This window comes from Callithrix jacchus, chromosome 4 (assembly GCF_049354715.1).
Source record: "Callithrix jacchus isolate 240 chromosome 4, calJac240_pri, whole genome shotgun sequence".
Classification (NCBI taxonomy): Eukaryota; Metazoa; Chordata; class Mammalia; order Primates; family Cebidae; genus Callithrix; species Callithrix jacchus.
Window position 1 is genome coordinate 122,867,115 of NC_133505.1, and position 16,582 is coordinate 122,883,696.

The window sequence follows — 16,582 nt, forward strand, 5'->3', positions numbered from 1 at the left end:
TAAAGAAAGTCACAGTTTGGGTGATTGAGCCAAATGCAAATGACACCCAGAGAAAAGAGAGTAAGCAGAAGCCGAGAGGCAGCAAAAACTGTGAGGCATCAGAAGCATTGAGGTGGAGAGAAGAAAAAGAACAGAAAGATATTAGCAGAACAAGCAGAGAAGCATTGAGTCACCAAAATCGCACAGGACTGAAGTAGAGAACCACAAAGGCTTCCTGCTGAGGGTTCAAGATAGTCTGAAATTGGAATGATTTTCCAATTTTTGTTCTTTCATGGGGTCTGATTATTGTGTCCCAGAATATCTCTACAATAAACCCTAAAGATCTGACATAAATCAAATGCTGGTAACCTAAAGGAGTTTACCTAACACCATTTAGCTCCATGATGAATTTTAGGCTAATTTTCAATTATTTTCCATAATAATATGAAGTACACTATGTAGGGATCTGATTACATACTTAAAATTTGCATTTGAAATCACAATTGATCTCAGAGTAGCAGAATGAATATCCCTCTTCTGAAACCTTCTACACTCGTATAAATAGATAGTGGGAAAAAGTAAATGTTTCAATAAAATTATCGAGCTGAGTTCACTGTCATTACTTAATAAGAATCAGTTATTTTCCTGTTCAGGATCCTACTGCAGTTTAAATCTTGGTATTGTGGATTTGTTATCGTGAACAGTCAGGTACTTTTAGAGCACTGGATTTTCAGTGTAATAAATATTGATTGAAATAAGAGGGCTTCTACTGCATGTTGTGTTAGGATTGAGCAGTCGGGGTAGGAGTCTTTAATTTAGTGATGAATGTGGACCACTGCCCTCTTCTGGACAGACTACTAGTACCAACAGGGTGTAGATATGTGAAAAGTTCTTCAAATATTTTCTAAGTTCAATTCAACAATATTTAATAAATCTCAACAGGTGTGAGTTTACTATGGCATGGTGAACCAAACCCCCGAGAATGCTATAAATGATCCCTGCTTTGGAAAACCTTACCGATCTGATGGGGAAATGAAATTGTAAATGAAAGATAACGTCACTGGCTAATACAATAAAGAATCAAATTAAACAAAATTTATTAGTATTATCACAACTTCGGGAAACTGAATTACTTTCACTTTTTTGTGAAACGCTTTTACTTTCTTTAGATGGAGACTGGAACCATATGCAAAATAAGCTGGTCAACAGCAAATGGTTAGAAGAACAACAGGCACAAAACATAAAATTGAACTTCACAAACTGATTAAAACATTAAACTGAAATGCAGACTTATGCTTCTCTTCTTTCATAATGAAGATAGCTTAAGTAAGGTTAATCATGGGTTCCTTTACCTCTGCAAGGTTGCTCTATCATTTTTGCTTACTTCTCCTAACACTACAACAATTGCCTCCTGTAATGCTAACTAACTATCACCCTTTGGCACAGAAAGACCTAATGAACATTTCAGAAAGTGAACCTGGTTAATTTAAAGCCTGTGAGACCTCCTGGCAGGCTTTAAGTCTAAGCCCTCAGCTCCCGCTACGTCTTTCACTGGGTGATAGCTTAAGGGCCAGTCTGCCATTGGTCCTTGCATTTCACCTCCTGGGGCTTCCAGGGAAGAAAGTACAAATTACTGGCAGGTGATACTCTGGAGTTCTTGGCCATAGTGTTATTTAACCACACTTCTAATGGCAATCAAAAAGAGACAGTATATTTATAGTCATCGGAGGGATTGAAAAAGGGAACACAGATTTGGTTGCAGAAGTTGAAGAAATTATCCAGATGGATCAAAGACTTAAACATAAGACCTGACACCATAAAAACCCTAGAAGAAAATCTAGGCAAAACCATTCAGGACATAGACATGGGCAAGGACTTCATGAACAAAACACCAAAAGCATTGGCAACAAAAGCCAAAATAGACAAATGGGACCTAATCAAACTCCACAGCTTCTGCATGGCAAAAGAAACAGTCACTAGTGTGAATCGGCAACCCACATAATGGGATTAAATTTTTGCAGTTTACCCATCTGACAAAGGGCTGATATCCAGAATTTACAAAGAACTCAAATAGATCTACAGGAAAAAAACAAACAAGCCCATTCAAAAATGGGCAAAGGATATGAACAGACACTTTACAAAAGAAGACATACATGAGGCCAACAAACATATGAAAAATTGCTCATCATCACTGGTCATTAGAGAGATGCAAATCAAAACCACATTGAGATACCATCTCACGCCAGTTAGAATGGTGATCATTAAAAAATCTGGAGACAACAGATGCTGGAGAGGATGTGGAGAAATAGGAACACTTTACACTGTTAGTGGGAGTGTAAATTAGTTCAACCATTGTGGAAGGCAGTGTGGCAATTCCTCAAGCCCTTAGAAATAGAAACTCCATTTGACCCAGCAATCCTATTACTGGTTATATATCCAAAGGACTATAAATTGTTCTACTCTAAGGACATATGCACACGAATGTTCATTGCAGCACTGTTTACAATAGCAAAGACCTGGAATGAACCCAAATGCCCATCGATGATAGACTGGACTAGGAAAATGTGGCACATATACACCATGGAATATTATTCAGCAATCAAAAATGATGAGTTTGTGTCCTTTGTAGGGACATGGATGAATCTGGAGAACATCATTCTCAGCAAACTGACACAAGAACAGAAAATGAAATACTGCATATTCTCACTCATAGGCGGGTGATGAAAAATGAGGACACATGGACACAGGGAAGGGAGTACTACACACTGGGGTCTATTGAGGGGAATAGAGGAGGGACAGCGGGTGGGGGAGCAGGGGAGGGATAGCTTGGGGAGAAAAGCCAAATGTGGGTGAAGGGGAGAAGGCAGCAAAACACTACCATGTGTGTACCTATGCAACTATCTTGCATGTTCTGCACATGTACCCCAAAACCTAAAATGCAAAAAAAAAAAGAAAAAAAAAGAAGTTGAAGAAATTTGTAGGAAAAAGAGGTACCGGTTGTATTTAATAAATTTCACAGTATTTAACAAAAAGTCTTTATTTTAGAAGAAAAGTTTGCACACTGAAAATTGTGCTCTTCAGTCTATTTTGTGTCTTCAGTTACAGGAAGTTGACACCACTCCAGCAAGAGAAGAATGTGGCTTCCCTTGCCACCTCTTCCTTCCACCAGACAGAGTTGCCACTAGGCAGCCAGAATCATTCCAGCATGGGAGAGCAGGTGGGATAGGGTCAAACATGAGGTCACCAAAATTTAAAATGGCCACAGAAATGCAAGTAACAATCAGAATGGCTCATGTCTTCTGTGCTGGTTGTCAGATTATTGCCTCTCAGCTTAAAACTTATTGTTCACTGCCCTGGTGTAATGCTGGAGCTCCATTATGCAGGTATTTCTCCTTGGCCAGAAGGTGCTATAGGGACACTGCAGGACGAAGGGGCTTTTCTTCTGTCTCTAGTGTGCCTTTTGTTGGCTTGCTCCTGCTGTGAATTGTGACCGGCAGGGCATGGAATACCCAGTGGGCTTTCCTTCCTAACTTGCTACTTCCAGTTTATGGTTTTCTTACTGTCCCCTTCAGCCCACCACAATCCAATGAAAGTTTCCCGATTGCAGGGTTTAGCTCTGTTCCCTGCCTGCAGTCTGAGCCTAGAAACACAATGACATTCTCCACTATCCATGATCTGCAATTATACCTTCTGCAGTGAGATTTGAACCCCAGCCTTAAATGGTGGAACTCTGTCTAAAAAGAATTCCTCTTTCGGGTACTCATTCTTAGCCCTAAATTCTGTAGTGTGTGTTTCCCCCTTTCTTAGTAGCTAATCCTCTATAAATAGCTAATAAAATTTTATATTTAACCTTCCACTTTGAAAATAGAGTGGTTGTATGATTTCTATCTTCTGACCAACCCCTCTCTGACTCACCTTCCGAGCTATGGGACCCCCTCTGAAAATGTCTAATAAAATCAGATTTGGATGTTCTTGTTGAAGTTCAGATCAGTGATTCTGGGCATAAATCTGTACTGGAGATTGAAAATCTATGGCCCTCGTGCTCTCCCCATTCTAAAGCAGCTAAGGAGTTTTGGCTTGAAATGTTTTCGTTCCTCCTATAGATTCAGTCATAGTAGTCTTGTGCATTCAGATCAGAAGCAGAAGAAAAAAATATGCCTAGTATGATTTGCTGAAATTTTTCTGTGTATACTCAACTCTAATCTCAAATGTACCATTTTATTGAAATAAAAATGATTCATCCACTGGGAAAAAAATTCCCTCTGCTATTTTGTTTCCTCTCTGGATTATGTGCCTAAATCTTTTGCCCTAAATTTATGCTTATAAAATTAGATTTACTTCCCTGCTGTAGGCATCCTCATTCATACTGCTTTCTATGAACATTTCTTTGATTTTATATTACACATCCCCTAAAATCACTGCTCACATTATTTAATTAAGGTGAAATTTCTATTTATACTATAAAAAGATCTCTTCGTTTACTTTCCAGAATTTCCAACAAGTACAGTATATTAGAAAACGATTTTTAACCTAAAGATCAGAGTTTCAAGTTTAATGTCTTTTTATGCTGTATTTTTTCTTTATTTAAAAATCTTCTCTTACTGTAACAATATGTGATATTTACGCTGAAAAATGATAAATTCCCCCGTGTCCCTCAGAGTAATCATCTTATTGACATAGATCTGACAGCAAAAAGCTTTCTCAACTTTGACAAACATAATTTGTGCAAGGGCAAGCAGTGATAAAGATTGTCAGTAACTAGAAGGTATAGATGCTCGGCAGGAGGCTTTGGAAGCTACATTCACCACACTCAGCTATTTATGATTATAATTCAGTGTGCAGATGGTAGCTAGTGAGAGTAATACCTGAAATTCAGGAGAATTACAGCTGAAAGAGGTCTCTTCCGGCAAATATGGAAACTGAAGTTTGGACAGCCTAAGAAGCTTGCTCAGAGTAACACAGTGGGAATGTGGCTGGGTAGGAAGTAGACTCTTCCTTTTTAATCTACACTACATCGGACATAGCTAGGCCAGTCCTCATCTACTGACCGCAGCTCCTGTGTCCAAGTCACTTTCAAAAGGCAAGATTATTATAGTTACTGTCAAGCCTAGCCTTTATAATCATGATTTAATGATTAAGTTTATATCTAATTAGCTTCACCACTAGATGGCGCAACTTAAGGTCTACTACTTAGAAGAAATTGTCAGAGGCCTAGTGACAGACTGACCTCCTCTATGAAGAAAAAAACAACTGAGGAAAACAAGAAAGAGGAATGTTATGACTACTCGAAGTTACACAGTCCTTCTCTTGCAAAGGCAGAGACGTGCAGAGTGCAGCGTAAGTTCAGGAAACCTGTTCCTACATGCAGTCTTTTTACTAACAAGGAGGGATCACTTCTGTCTGGGTATAGGATATACCCATACTTCTTCATCTAGTCAATTCTCTTCAAATAGATTCCTTCTCTGTGTTTTCCTTACCTGGAGACAGGACAGAGACCATGAGTTCTATGGGTGCCATAGTCTCTAGGTGCTCAGTACTTGAGAAGGATGATGATGGTGTTCTGCAGAAGTTTGTGGTCTGAGAGGGCAGCCAAACAAATTTTACAGCCATTTGGTTCTATTCCTGACTCTGCTGTGCTCTGGGAGCAGTGTGTGACTACAGTAAACTTCTGAACTTGGCCTAGTTCTCTGTAAACTGACTGTATCATTTGGCAGCTGCCTTCTCTGAGGAGAGTTTATAAGGATTAATGAGATAATGCTGCCTCAGACCCAACGTTTTAATGAAAGCTGCTAATTATTAACAAAGCCTCAGTGGGCAGGTCCATAATTAAAGTCTGGCCTTTCATCTGTGTCAAAATCCTACTGAAATGGGTGACATTATTGCTACAAGTAAAGGAACATTTTTCTGGAGAAGTAAAAATGATTGAGAGGAAGGACATCAGGCCTTTGAAGGAAGGTGCAAAGAGCAGGGACAACCAACCTACACTAGAGAAGGGTGAAGGTGATGAATATTCTCCTCATTGACAAGAAAGAATCTTGCAGAGGAGTGGAAGTGGATCTTTTTCCTATTCACTGAGAACAGAAAATGCGGAAAGGAATTCGTCAAAATGGTTGATAAGACATAAAAAGCTTAGAGAAGGGATATTTGGAAAGCAGATGTTGTACATGTTTCTAACAGAGGAGAATCAAACAGACCTGTTTCTAACTTAGTGAAAATTGTGTATCATTAGGAGGTCAAATTTCATTAGAAGCTTCTTTATTCTTTTAAAGACAGAATATTATTTCTGAATATAATTTCTGAAATGAGAAACATTCTGCATTTTTTTCATGGACTCTTTCTATTGAGATATGAATTCATTTTCTCTCTTATGCTCTCCAAAGAACATTTCTTACTGGATTCTTCTTCAATCTTTTCTTTTTTAATCTGGAGCATTCAAAGAACTCTTGTTCTATTTCCACATATTGAAGACTTCATTGTCAGGTAAAATGAGTAGTTCCTCATGGAAGGGACTTGAGGAGCCTTTAAATGTGTTGGGCAAGGTGAAGAGCATTCCCAGGCTGCCTTCTGCAGAAGAAAAGGAACTTTCCAAGAAGCCTAAACAAACGACTGCTTTTATTACTTCTTCCTCCTTCCTCCCCTCTTCCCTTCCTCTTTTCTTTCCTTTTAACTAATTTTTATTGAGTCTCTACCAAGTAAGAAGTCCTACATCAGGCCCCACATAAACATATACTTCCTATTGGCATATTTAATTTGGCTTTAAGCTCTGTAATTTTTCTGTGACTAATAGAGAATGGAGAATATCCTGGTTGAGGACCACAAGTAACAAGAAAGTTTTACATGAGACTCCTTAGCTGTCTCTGGGAAGGATTTATATGGGATATTTGTTAGCAGCTGTTCTGAAGTTAATGACACTAATTTTTTAAAGTTATCGTTTTTATTTTCTACTAGAGAAGCTTTATTCCTTTATGTTCCTCTGATTAAAAGGAATATGTGGAATTATCTCTTCTGAGTCCCTTCAGAAGCTTTTCAGTGATTTTTTTTGTAGAGATGGGATTTCACCATGTTGGCCAGGCTGGTCTCGATCTCCCGAGCTCTTGGCAAAGATCAAGAGACAGTCATTCTCAAACCAATGTGATCATCCTCATTATAGAGAGACTGTGTCTTACTAATCAAAAAGCCTAGGGGGATACCGACTAGAAATGCAACAAAACACAACCATCTACATTTACGCATTACAAGTATTTACTTTCCATTCAAACAGCTAGTATTTGAATGGAAATTTGTAGTATTGCCCATATAATTAATTTCATTAAAATTATTTTATTTTTCAGTCTACCACTTCAAGATCTTACTTATATTCTGACAACATAGAAAGGAACTTTTTTTCCCCAACCTGGTTAGTGGTATGATAAACTCACTGTGCTAAGGTTGAAAGCCACTGGGGTAACAGTTTCAACCACATTATTCACTAGCCATGAAATAATACAAATAATAATATCAGTAAATGGAAAAATCTTTCATTTGGATTATGTTTTTAATGTAGAATTTTCCCCCACATATTCACTGTTTATCATATTATTTCTGGGACTTAGTTTTCTTATCTGGAAAGTGGGGATAGTAACTCCAATTCTGCCTACTTCAGAGGGTTACCATGACAATGAAAGACAAAGAGTATGTAAAACTGCATTTAGGCTCAGAGAGCATGATGGCATAGAATGACAGCCATTCATGCACAGAGCCAGTTTGGCCATATATAACAATATTAAGCACTAGGAGAGAAAAAAAATAAGACTAACTTAATTGGTCAGTTGTGTAAACCTGGAGACACGCATATCTTCTGAGTCTCCCATAAATGAACAACACTGCATTAATAAACATAGGCCAAGATTTTTAAATGCTGTCTAAAGATGCATTTTCCAGTTTAATTACTGATAAATGTGAGCTAATCCTGGATGATTCCAAGTTGTCTCCTACATATCAGGGCTATGAAAGTTCTTAAAACAAATATATTTAGAGGAAGTTCTATTTTTCTCTTGGGAAAACAATACCCTGGGAATGACTACAACAATAGTCTCTGATACTACCGAAAACTGTCTCCCTCCGTGTGCTGAAAATGATCATAAAGAAACTGGTTGGGGGCATGCATGAGTCAGTATAATGAGCCCTATTACACTCCCCTTCTGTTTACCTTCTGGAAACACTTCTCCCAGTGTGAGACATACACTCTGTGTAGAGTGTATACACACTGTGTAGAGTGTATGTCTCACACTAGGAAAAGTTTAGTCAGGAAAATCTACAGTTGCTTAAATGCATCTTTCAGTTCACTGTAGCTTTATCTCTGTGCTGAAATAAAATGCTTTTCAATCAGAATCTCCTTTCTCAGCACCTAACAATGAATGCAGAGATGGAACCTGTCCAAGCCGAGCAGAAAACCACCAAATTCAAAAAGAATCAGAGATTTTCAAAATGTATTGGCAGAGCTAAAAACACAGTTACCTGGGCAATTATGTCTGTAATTTCTGAATAACTATGGCATCTTCCCACACAGGATCGAGCCAAAAAGTCTTCCACAAGCCGCGTTCCAATGCCGTAACCCCTATGGATGAAGGAAAAAATGTGGTCTGAAAATTCTAATTAGTGAAGTTTATCAGTTTTTAAGAAGGGATTTTTGTATTTAGAACTTGTGCCAGTGAATCACAACCCAAATCAAACGATGAGTCAAATGGCTTTTGGCCATGGGTTTCTTCTTGGTCCCACAGACCACAGAAGCAGAGAGCAACACACCAAGGAAATATTAACTGGGCTCCTACAAGCAAAAGAGTCTGCCTAGAATCAGGACTGACCCAAACTTGACAATATAAATTAAAATTAAGGGAGGCTGGTGTCTGTAGCCTAATGTTTCTTAGTGGCAACTAATTTTCTCATCGTTAGCTATTGACAGAAATCAAATGAGCGTCTTGCTAAAGTGTCTGCTATGTTTGTGATATGTATGGTTGCTTGCTCTTCTCTTAGCATCATTATCAGGGTAAAAGGGCTGACATTTCCAGGATGGGCTCTGGAAGGAGGGGAAGAATGGAGCAGAAAAAATTTTTGTTGCCAGTGAAAGTTTCAACAACTTCAGACTCTGAAGTTTACCAAAAACAAACAAACAAACAAAAACACAGCCAGGTTCTGAAAACTCATTTTTCATTCCAGGGAAACAAACTATGGGACTTAGGGGAAGGTGTTGTATTATCTCCACCCCAAGAAAATAGCTCTAGTAGTGCCCGAAGTATAATTTTGAAAACCTTTGATTGAGATGTGATTATACACACCGAATATGTGGCTAAGGTGGCTGGGCACACACCTTCAGCAAGATAAACTGAGAAACAAGTAAATTTCCCAAAAGGACACAAAGAAAGGTCCGAGTCTCTGTTTTATAAGAACTTGCAATCTAGTTGAGAAAATGTAACCTTCATGGTGGAAATCAAACGGAATACTGTTTTTGCCAAACCTCTGTCATAAAATTGGTCTTTTAATTTCACAGCCACATGTTCATAGACAAGTGAAATGTTTTTCAATGGAGCCACAAAATGCCCAGGAAGACACCACAGTGTTCAGATGCAATGATTACTCCTGAGGCTTTAAAAAGAGGTGAACTCTCTGGTAACTAGGTGGTGGAGGGAGACAGATTTGATGTGAGAGTGCTTATGAATTCAGTAAATCTTGTGAGGTATCCTGTTTATATTTCTGAGTGGATAGAAATACTCAGTTTAGCTTTCTTGACTTTAGAGAAAAATGGTTTATAATTTCAGCCAAGAAGCTCACACTGCAAAGACTTTTAACAATCAGAATGTCTACTTTACAGAAACAGTTGTATCAGGATTAAAAAATATTTCCAGTGTATTATTTATTTATTTTTTTTTTTTGAGACAGTCTCACTCCCTCACCAGGCGCCAGGCTGGAGTGCAGTGGCGCGACCTCGGCTCGCTGCAACCTCTGCCTCCAGGGTTCAAGCAATTCTCCTGCCTCAGCCTCCTGAGTAGCTGGGACTACACGCGGGTGCCACCACGCCCAGCTAATTGTTTTTTTGTATTTTTAGTAGAGACGGGGTTTCACCATGTTGGCCAGGATGGTCTCCATCTCTTGACCTCGTGATCCGGCCGCCTCGGCCTCCCAAAGTGTTGGGATTACAGGCGTGAGCCACCGCGCCCAGCCTCCACTGTTTTTTAATTATCACTTTGCGTATCCACAGCTCAGCCCCTGGGAACAGTGGTCAGAAGTCAAAATGTTATGAGCTGTGCTATATCTACACATATTGCTTTGGTCAAAGGATATGTTTCTGCAAAGTAGATATTTTATAAATTAAAAATGTAAGAGGCTCTCAGCAGAAGCTATTAAGGAAATCTAAATGTGAATTTTTTTCTTAAGGAAACATCTTTCTACAGCTTCTCAAAAATTTATTCTTTAATATTTCATTCCTATTTGTTAAATATGTACTCAATTAGCTGAACAAAGGTTTTTTTAGTCAAATCAGTGAGCTTTTTTATTTTTCTACAGCTATTTCACAAAGCAATGCAAGTTTAACATAAGTCAAATAAAATGAAGTAATTTCTGAAAATGCTATGTCAGATGTTTAAGTGTGACCTTAGTGTAAAATGACATTAACATTTCTCACAGCTATGAACAGTTCAGCTAAGGAAGTGACTGAAAAATCTATAGGTGGACAGTTGGGCAATTCTCTTCTTTGTGAGTGCCCTTGACTAATTAAATAGAAATGCAAAGTAAAAGGCATGTGTACAAAAATAGAACGTTTTTAAAAGAAAAAGTCTATGTATACAGAAAGAAGAAAAATGAGAGTTTTTAAAAAAGATCTTTCAATCTTTCCCTTACGTTGTGTTTTTCTGTATGTCAACTGAAAACACAACGAAGCCTTTCAAAAAGCTCTAAAATGTTAGGCTAACTTTCTCCTTCAATCTACCTAGATAAATCTTGTAACCCAGTACACATTTTCCAGTCTTTGCTCTGTTAGAGTCCTCTTCAGAGTTTATAATTAAGAAGTTCAAAAACCATTGACAGATGTTTTATTGTTTGGCAATCATCTGATGATCATATAGTTATTCAGAGAAAATCAAAACGTGGAATTTGTGCAGGAGGAATCTTCAATAATAAAGACAAAGAGAATGGGTCTCATTTAAAAAGAAAGAAGTAGTTTTGTTTTGTTTTGTTTTGAGACAAAGTCTTGCTCTGTTGCCAGGCTGGAGTGCAGTGAATGATCTCTGCTCACTGCAACTTCCATCTCCTGTGTTCAAGTGATTCCCCTGCCTCAGCCTCCCAAGTAGCTGGGATTACAGTCATGCGCCACGACACGCGGCTAACTTTTTGTATTTTAGCAGAGATGGGGTTTCACCCTGTTGGTCAGGATGGTCTCGATCTCCTGACCTCGTGATCTACCCTCCATGACCTCCCAAAGTGCTAGGATTACAGGCGTAGCCACTGTGCCCGGCCTGGGTTTTTCTACCTAATATGTTTTTAAGAAAAGGATAGTAATAATTAAAAAACATTCTAACAATAAGAATGCTATATTAAACAAAAGGAACTCTCCCTTTAATTCATAATTCCCAGTTTCCCCATCCTGTCCTTAGGAAATTACCATTATGAGTTTCTTGCATATCTTTCTATAGATGGCCTGTGCTTGTGTAAGCACATATTTATATTGGAAGGAATTATGTTTGAACAAAAGACTTCTGAAAGGAATAAATTTGATTTTTCCTTGTGTTGTTAAGAGAACAATTTCAATTTTACCACATCTTTTGTTTATAAGCAACTCTTAAGTCACTTATAATTAAGAAATGATTTCTAGTCATGAAGTCCTTGCCTACTCCTATGTCCTGAATGGTTTTGCCTAGATTTTCTTCTAGGGTTTTTATGGTGTTAGGTCTTATGTTTAAGTCTTTAATCCATCTGGAGTTAATTTTAGTGTAAGGTGTCAGGAAGGGGTCCAGTTTCTGCTTTCTGCACATGGCTGGCCAGTTTTCCCAACACCATTTATTAAACAGGGAATCCTTTCCCCATTGCTTGTTTTTGCCAGGTTTATCAAAGATTGTATGGTTGTAGATATGTTGTGCTGCCTTTGATGCCTCTGTTCTGTTCCATTGGTCTATATCTCTGTTTTGGTACCAGTACCATGCTGTTTTGAGTGAGGAAAAATGAGAACACATGGACACAGGGAAGGGAGTACTACACATCGGGGTCTATTGGGGGTAATCGGGAGGGACAGCGGGAGGGGGGGAGCTGGGGAGAGATAGCCTGGGTAGAAATGCCAAATGTGGTTGAGGGGCAGGAAGGCAGCAAAACACACTGCCATGCGTGTACCTATGCAACTATTTTGCACGTTCTGCACATGTACCCCAAAACCTAAAATGCAATAAAAAAGAAAAAAATAAATAAATAATAAAAAATAAATTAAAAAAAAAGAAATTATTTCTAACTAAAGAGAAAACATCCCACACTCGATATTCTTATCAAAGAAATTCCTTCCTATTACTTTATTCTATCAACCCAAATGGCACTTGTAAGAAATTATGTTCAGCTTTCAGATGTGATTCATTGAGACAGAAGAACAGCTGGTGAAATGAAGCAAGAGAAGTCATCAGAGGCCGAAAGAATGCAGGTGATGTAAGAAACAACAGACATTCTGTAAGAATGAAAGACTTCCACTTACATTTTATCTAAATACTGATTCACATCTTCATCTTTCTCATAATCCTTACACAGCTGGGCAACCAGAGCTCCATAGGTAAGGACAAAGAGATCTTTATTCTGGAGAAAAAGGGGTAGTTTCTTGTTATAGGCAAGTTACGACAGTATCTACTATATTTCTTTCTTTCTTTCTTTTTTTTTTTTTTAGCAAAATCTGGTTGGAAGTAGACTTAGAGATCATCTGTACATTTTTTTCTTCCTCCTATTATGGCAACAATTTGCTCTTTGAAAACAAATTATATTCATATTTGGGTACATTGATGTGGGTAGGGGAGAGAGAGCTATTAAATAAAATTCTTTTTTTTTTTTTTTTGAGACAGAGTCTTGCTCTACCGTCAGGCACCAGGCTGGAGTGTAGTGGCGCAATCTCAGCTCACTGCAATCTCTGCCTTCTGGGTTCAGGCTGTTCTCCTGCCTCAACCTCCCAAGTAACTGGGACTACAGGCGCATGCCACCACGCCCAGCTAATTTTTGTAATTTTTAGTAGAGACGGGGTTTCATCATGTTGGCCAGGATAGTCTCAATGTCTTGACCTCATGATCCGCCTGCCTCAGCCTCCCGAAGTGCTGGGATTGCAGGCAAATATAATGAATTTAACATGAGAACATCTTTCTATGCATTTGCTTACATGATAACTTGCGATGTATTTTCATGGAGACAGTTGTTTAGAAATACTAATTTCTAACATAAATTTCTGTTTTTCTAAAATATATGCCAATCATGTTTTCAGCTGGAAGAAAGAATTCAATAAGACTTCTCAGGAGTCTGCACAATCCCTAATGCCTCTCAGATCTGCCAAGGAGACCTTCAAAATAAACCCAAATGTAGCAGCAAATTTGTGAGTTTCTTTTCTTTTTACTTAGAGAAAAAAGGGGAATGTGATATTTCCTTATAGATTTCCAAAATACGTCCCATTTTTAGAGTGAGTTATAAATGAAAACTAAAACTTAAGACAATTTAGGTTTGACTTAGGGTTCTTTGAAGAACCTAATAATAAATCACAAGAAATGCTGGTAAATTACCAATGAAAAGTCTGCTCAACATATAGGAGCCACAGCAGAAGACAAAGTGTGGCCATATACTAATGCTACAGCATAAAGATAAGTAAAGGTGAATGGTGGGAGGTGAGAGAGAGACAGAGAGAGAGAGAGAGAAAGAATGATGAGTTTGTTTTGACTGGCAGTAAAACAAAAGAATTTGAAAAAGAGAGAAGTAGAAAAAAATTATACCCTACCTACATGCGATGGCCCCAGCATTGTGTCCATTTATAATTATGTCAAACTGGACTAATGGAATTTCTTCTCTGTCCCTGATGGGTGGGCACTACTCTATCTTTAAACCTATTTTATTTTCAGCCATGTTTCTGATTCAGTACCCATAAAGGCCAGCTTTCTCTATTCTGCTTCATGGCCAAGGATTGTACCTTGAACTACCTGTTCAGCTGGGTCTCAAATCCATACCACAGATGACAGGAAAGGTTAACATAAATTTATCTTCATAGTTTTTAAAACAGTAAAAATAATCATGTGAATATTTGAAAGAACATGGTTTACTATTTCAGTAGGTTATGAATGTATCAGTATAAAAATACTTTTTAACTACTTTATAAAATCAAGTGATTTAGATATAATATGAACTATGTACCATATTTTTCAGCACTTGAGAGCCCCACAGGAAAATAAATGAAGAACCCAGAATGCCAGCGGAGGTATCTGCAGGCATTTCAAACTGAAGTATGCCCTTAGTCACTACAATTCTAAACACCAAGTCTGAAATTACTTAATTATATCAAATCCCCATCAGTCTTCTGAAATAATTAACAGAATTCGAAAGCTAACAATGAATTTTTGTATCCGTAGCTTCCGAATGACTAAAACTACAAGAGAGTATTAAAGCATGTTATTTAAAACTAACCTGCAAAAAAAATAAGGTTTGTAAATAACTCTTAACCTGGAATATATAGAAAGAATAATATTACATACCAAGTTACAATAAAACTAGGAAACATTTTTAAAGGCAATTCTTTTAATACCTAGTTTTTTGACGACCTATTTCTGTTCAGTTTTACACGTAATCAACTATTATATATACATACATACATATAATTTCCTATTTCCTGAAGTATGAAATACAAAAAATGGCTTAATCTTTTCATATTTTCTGTCAAAGGCAAAAAAAAAAAATAGACGTTTGTATGTGTATAATTAGTCAGAAAAGAAGACCTTAAAGTCTGTATAAAGAACTGGTTATTCTTTGTGTGCAAGTTAATTGTAATTATTCCTAGATGTGTCACTTAGGATTCACCTCACTGAACACTCTCTTTCCTCCACTAAAAATTCTTATAGCATCACTTTTTGAAATACATCAGAAATCACTCAAGAAAACATTTTCTCTGAAGTAGAAAAATCTCTCTTTAGAAAGATCTTACTATTTTATGATATGCTGGTCTTCGGTGTGCAGGGCGAGACATAGTGCTTGATAGATGAAGAATGTGATCTTCAGTTTCTGTTGATTTTGCCTGTTTCTTAGAGGTATATCAGTCCATGTCTTTTTGTTTGTTTTTCTAAGAGCTTCCTTGCTTTCAGACAGGAGTGCTGCTTCTGCACTCTACGGCTTTTGCTCTTTGCTGAGCTGAAGAGGAAAATAACCATGAACAACAGGATTGTCTTATAGCCACGTAACTTTCCACAGATCAAATAAGTGCTTGATTTCTGAGGAAGAATTGTAATCCAGATCCATAAAAGCTGATAGTGTGAAGTCAGACCTGAAGCACTGAGACACAAAAAATTATTTAGCCCAAGGGAGTTCAAGAGTGGTGTTTTGTGCTTATGCCAAGGCACTGTTCTAAAACCACAAACAGAAACCTTCACAATCCAAGATAGATCTAAATGTTAGCATTATTCAGTCTTGGATTGATTGTTGTAAGAATCAGAGAGACAAGATCAGCAATCTGTAGGTAATAAATCCTGAGTTCAAACCTGATTCATTAATGACATCAGTGGTTATCACATTGTACCCAAAACCATAGACCCCTATTTTGTATGATTGTAATATTCAAATATATCTGGTAACATTTTTTTTCTTTTCATTAGCATCAACCAAGAACATTAATGAGTGATAGAACAAGCAATATTTTCTACAAAACTGTTGTTCAAAATGGGTGCTCTACAGTGTAATAACGTATAATGATACTAGTAGAGAAAGTAAGCCCTTAGCTTTCTTTTGAGAGTTCCTGAGATGGTAGCTATTGAAGGCTCTCTTTATTTATGCAGAAATATTCAAATGCAGAATTCAATATGCAGAAAGTTCAAGTAAAAAATCCTTTCACTTTGACAACTGCAGGATGCAAGGAGGATCAAAATCTTTCCAGAAATAGAAGCGGAAAACTCAGTTTAGGAAAGTAGTTTTCTACTACTTATAGTTTGAGTCCATTAGTCCTATTTGTTCTGGCAAATTCTTGCTATAAAGTTACAGACACAGGAATACTTTGAAGAAAAGTGTGGTGTAGTTGAAAGAACCTAGGAGGATTTGGAAGCCTCAGGCTAAGTTGCAGAGCTACCATTTGCTGGCTGTGTGACTTTGGGCAAGCTATTTTATTGCTCTTTGGCTCAGTTTCCACACTTGCAAAATGGAAACAATATCACCCACCTCACAGGATAATTGTGGGAAGCAAAGGGACGAGATGTGCCATAAAACACATTAAAATGCACTATATAAAAACTAGTTACTGTAAGTTATCCTTGTGGTTGGATAAATTGAATGGAATTCTACAATATTTAAATCACTGCTTTTGTTCTATGACACTATGATCTCAGGAAAATTAATTCTACTTAGTTATGGGGTGGGAGTGAAGAGTTTTTTA

General features: G+C 37.6%; 1 protein-coding gene across 1 annotated transcript in view; it reads right to left on the reverse strand.

Annotated features, from left to right (window-relative positions):
• The window catches only part of TRAPPC3L (trafficking protein particle complex subunit 3L), a 38,824-nt gene extending 23,352 nt beyond the window's left edge, over positions 1-15,472 (reverse strand). The window contains exons 1-3 of the mRNA XM_078370753.1: positions 15,149-15,472; positions 12,683-12,780; positions 8,476-8,575 (exon numbers count right to left, since the gene is read on the reverse strand). Coding sequence (XP_078226879.1) covers positions 8,476-8,575; positions 12,683-12,780; positions 15,149-15,190 — 240 coding nt within the window. The 5' untranslated portion in view covers positions 15,191-15,472. The remainder of the gene's footprint in view (positions 1-8,475; positions 8,576-12,682; positions 12,781-15,148) is intronic.
• Between the last annotated feature and the right edge of the window lie 1,110 nt (positions 15,473-16,582).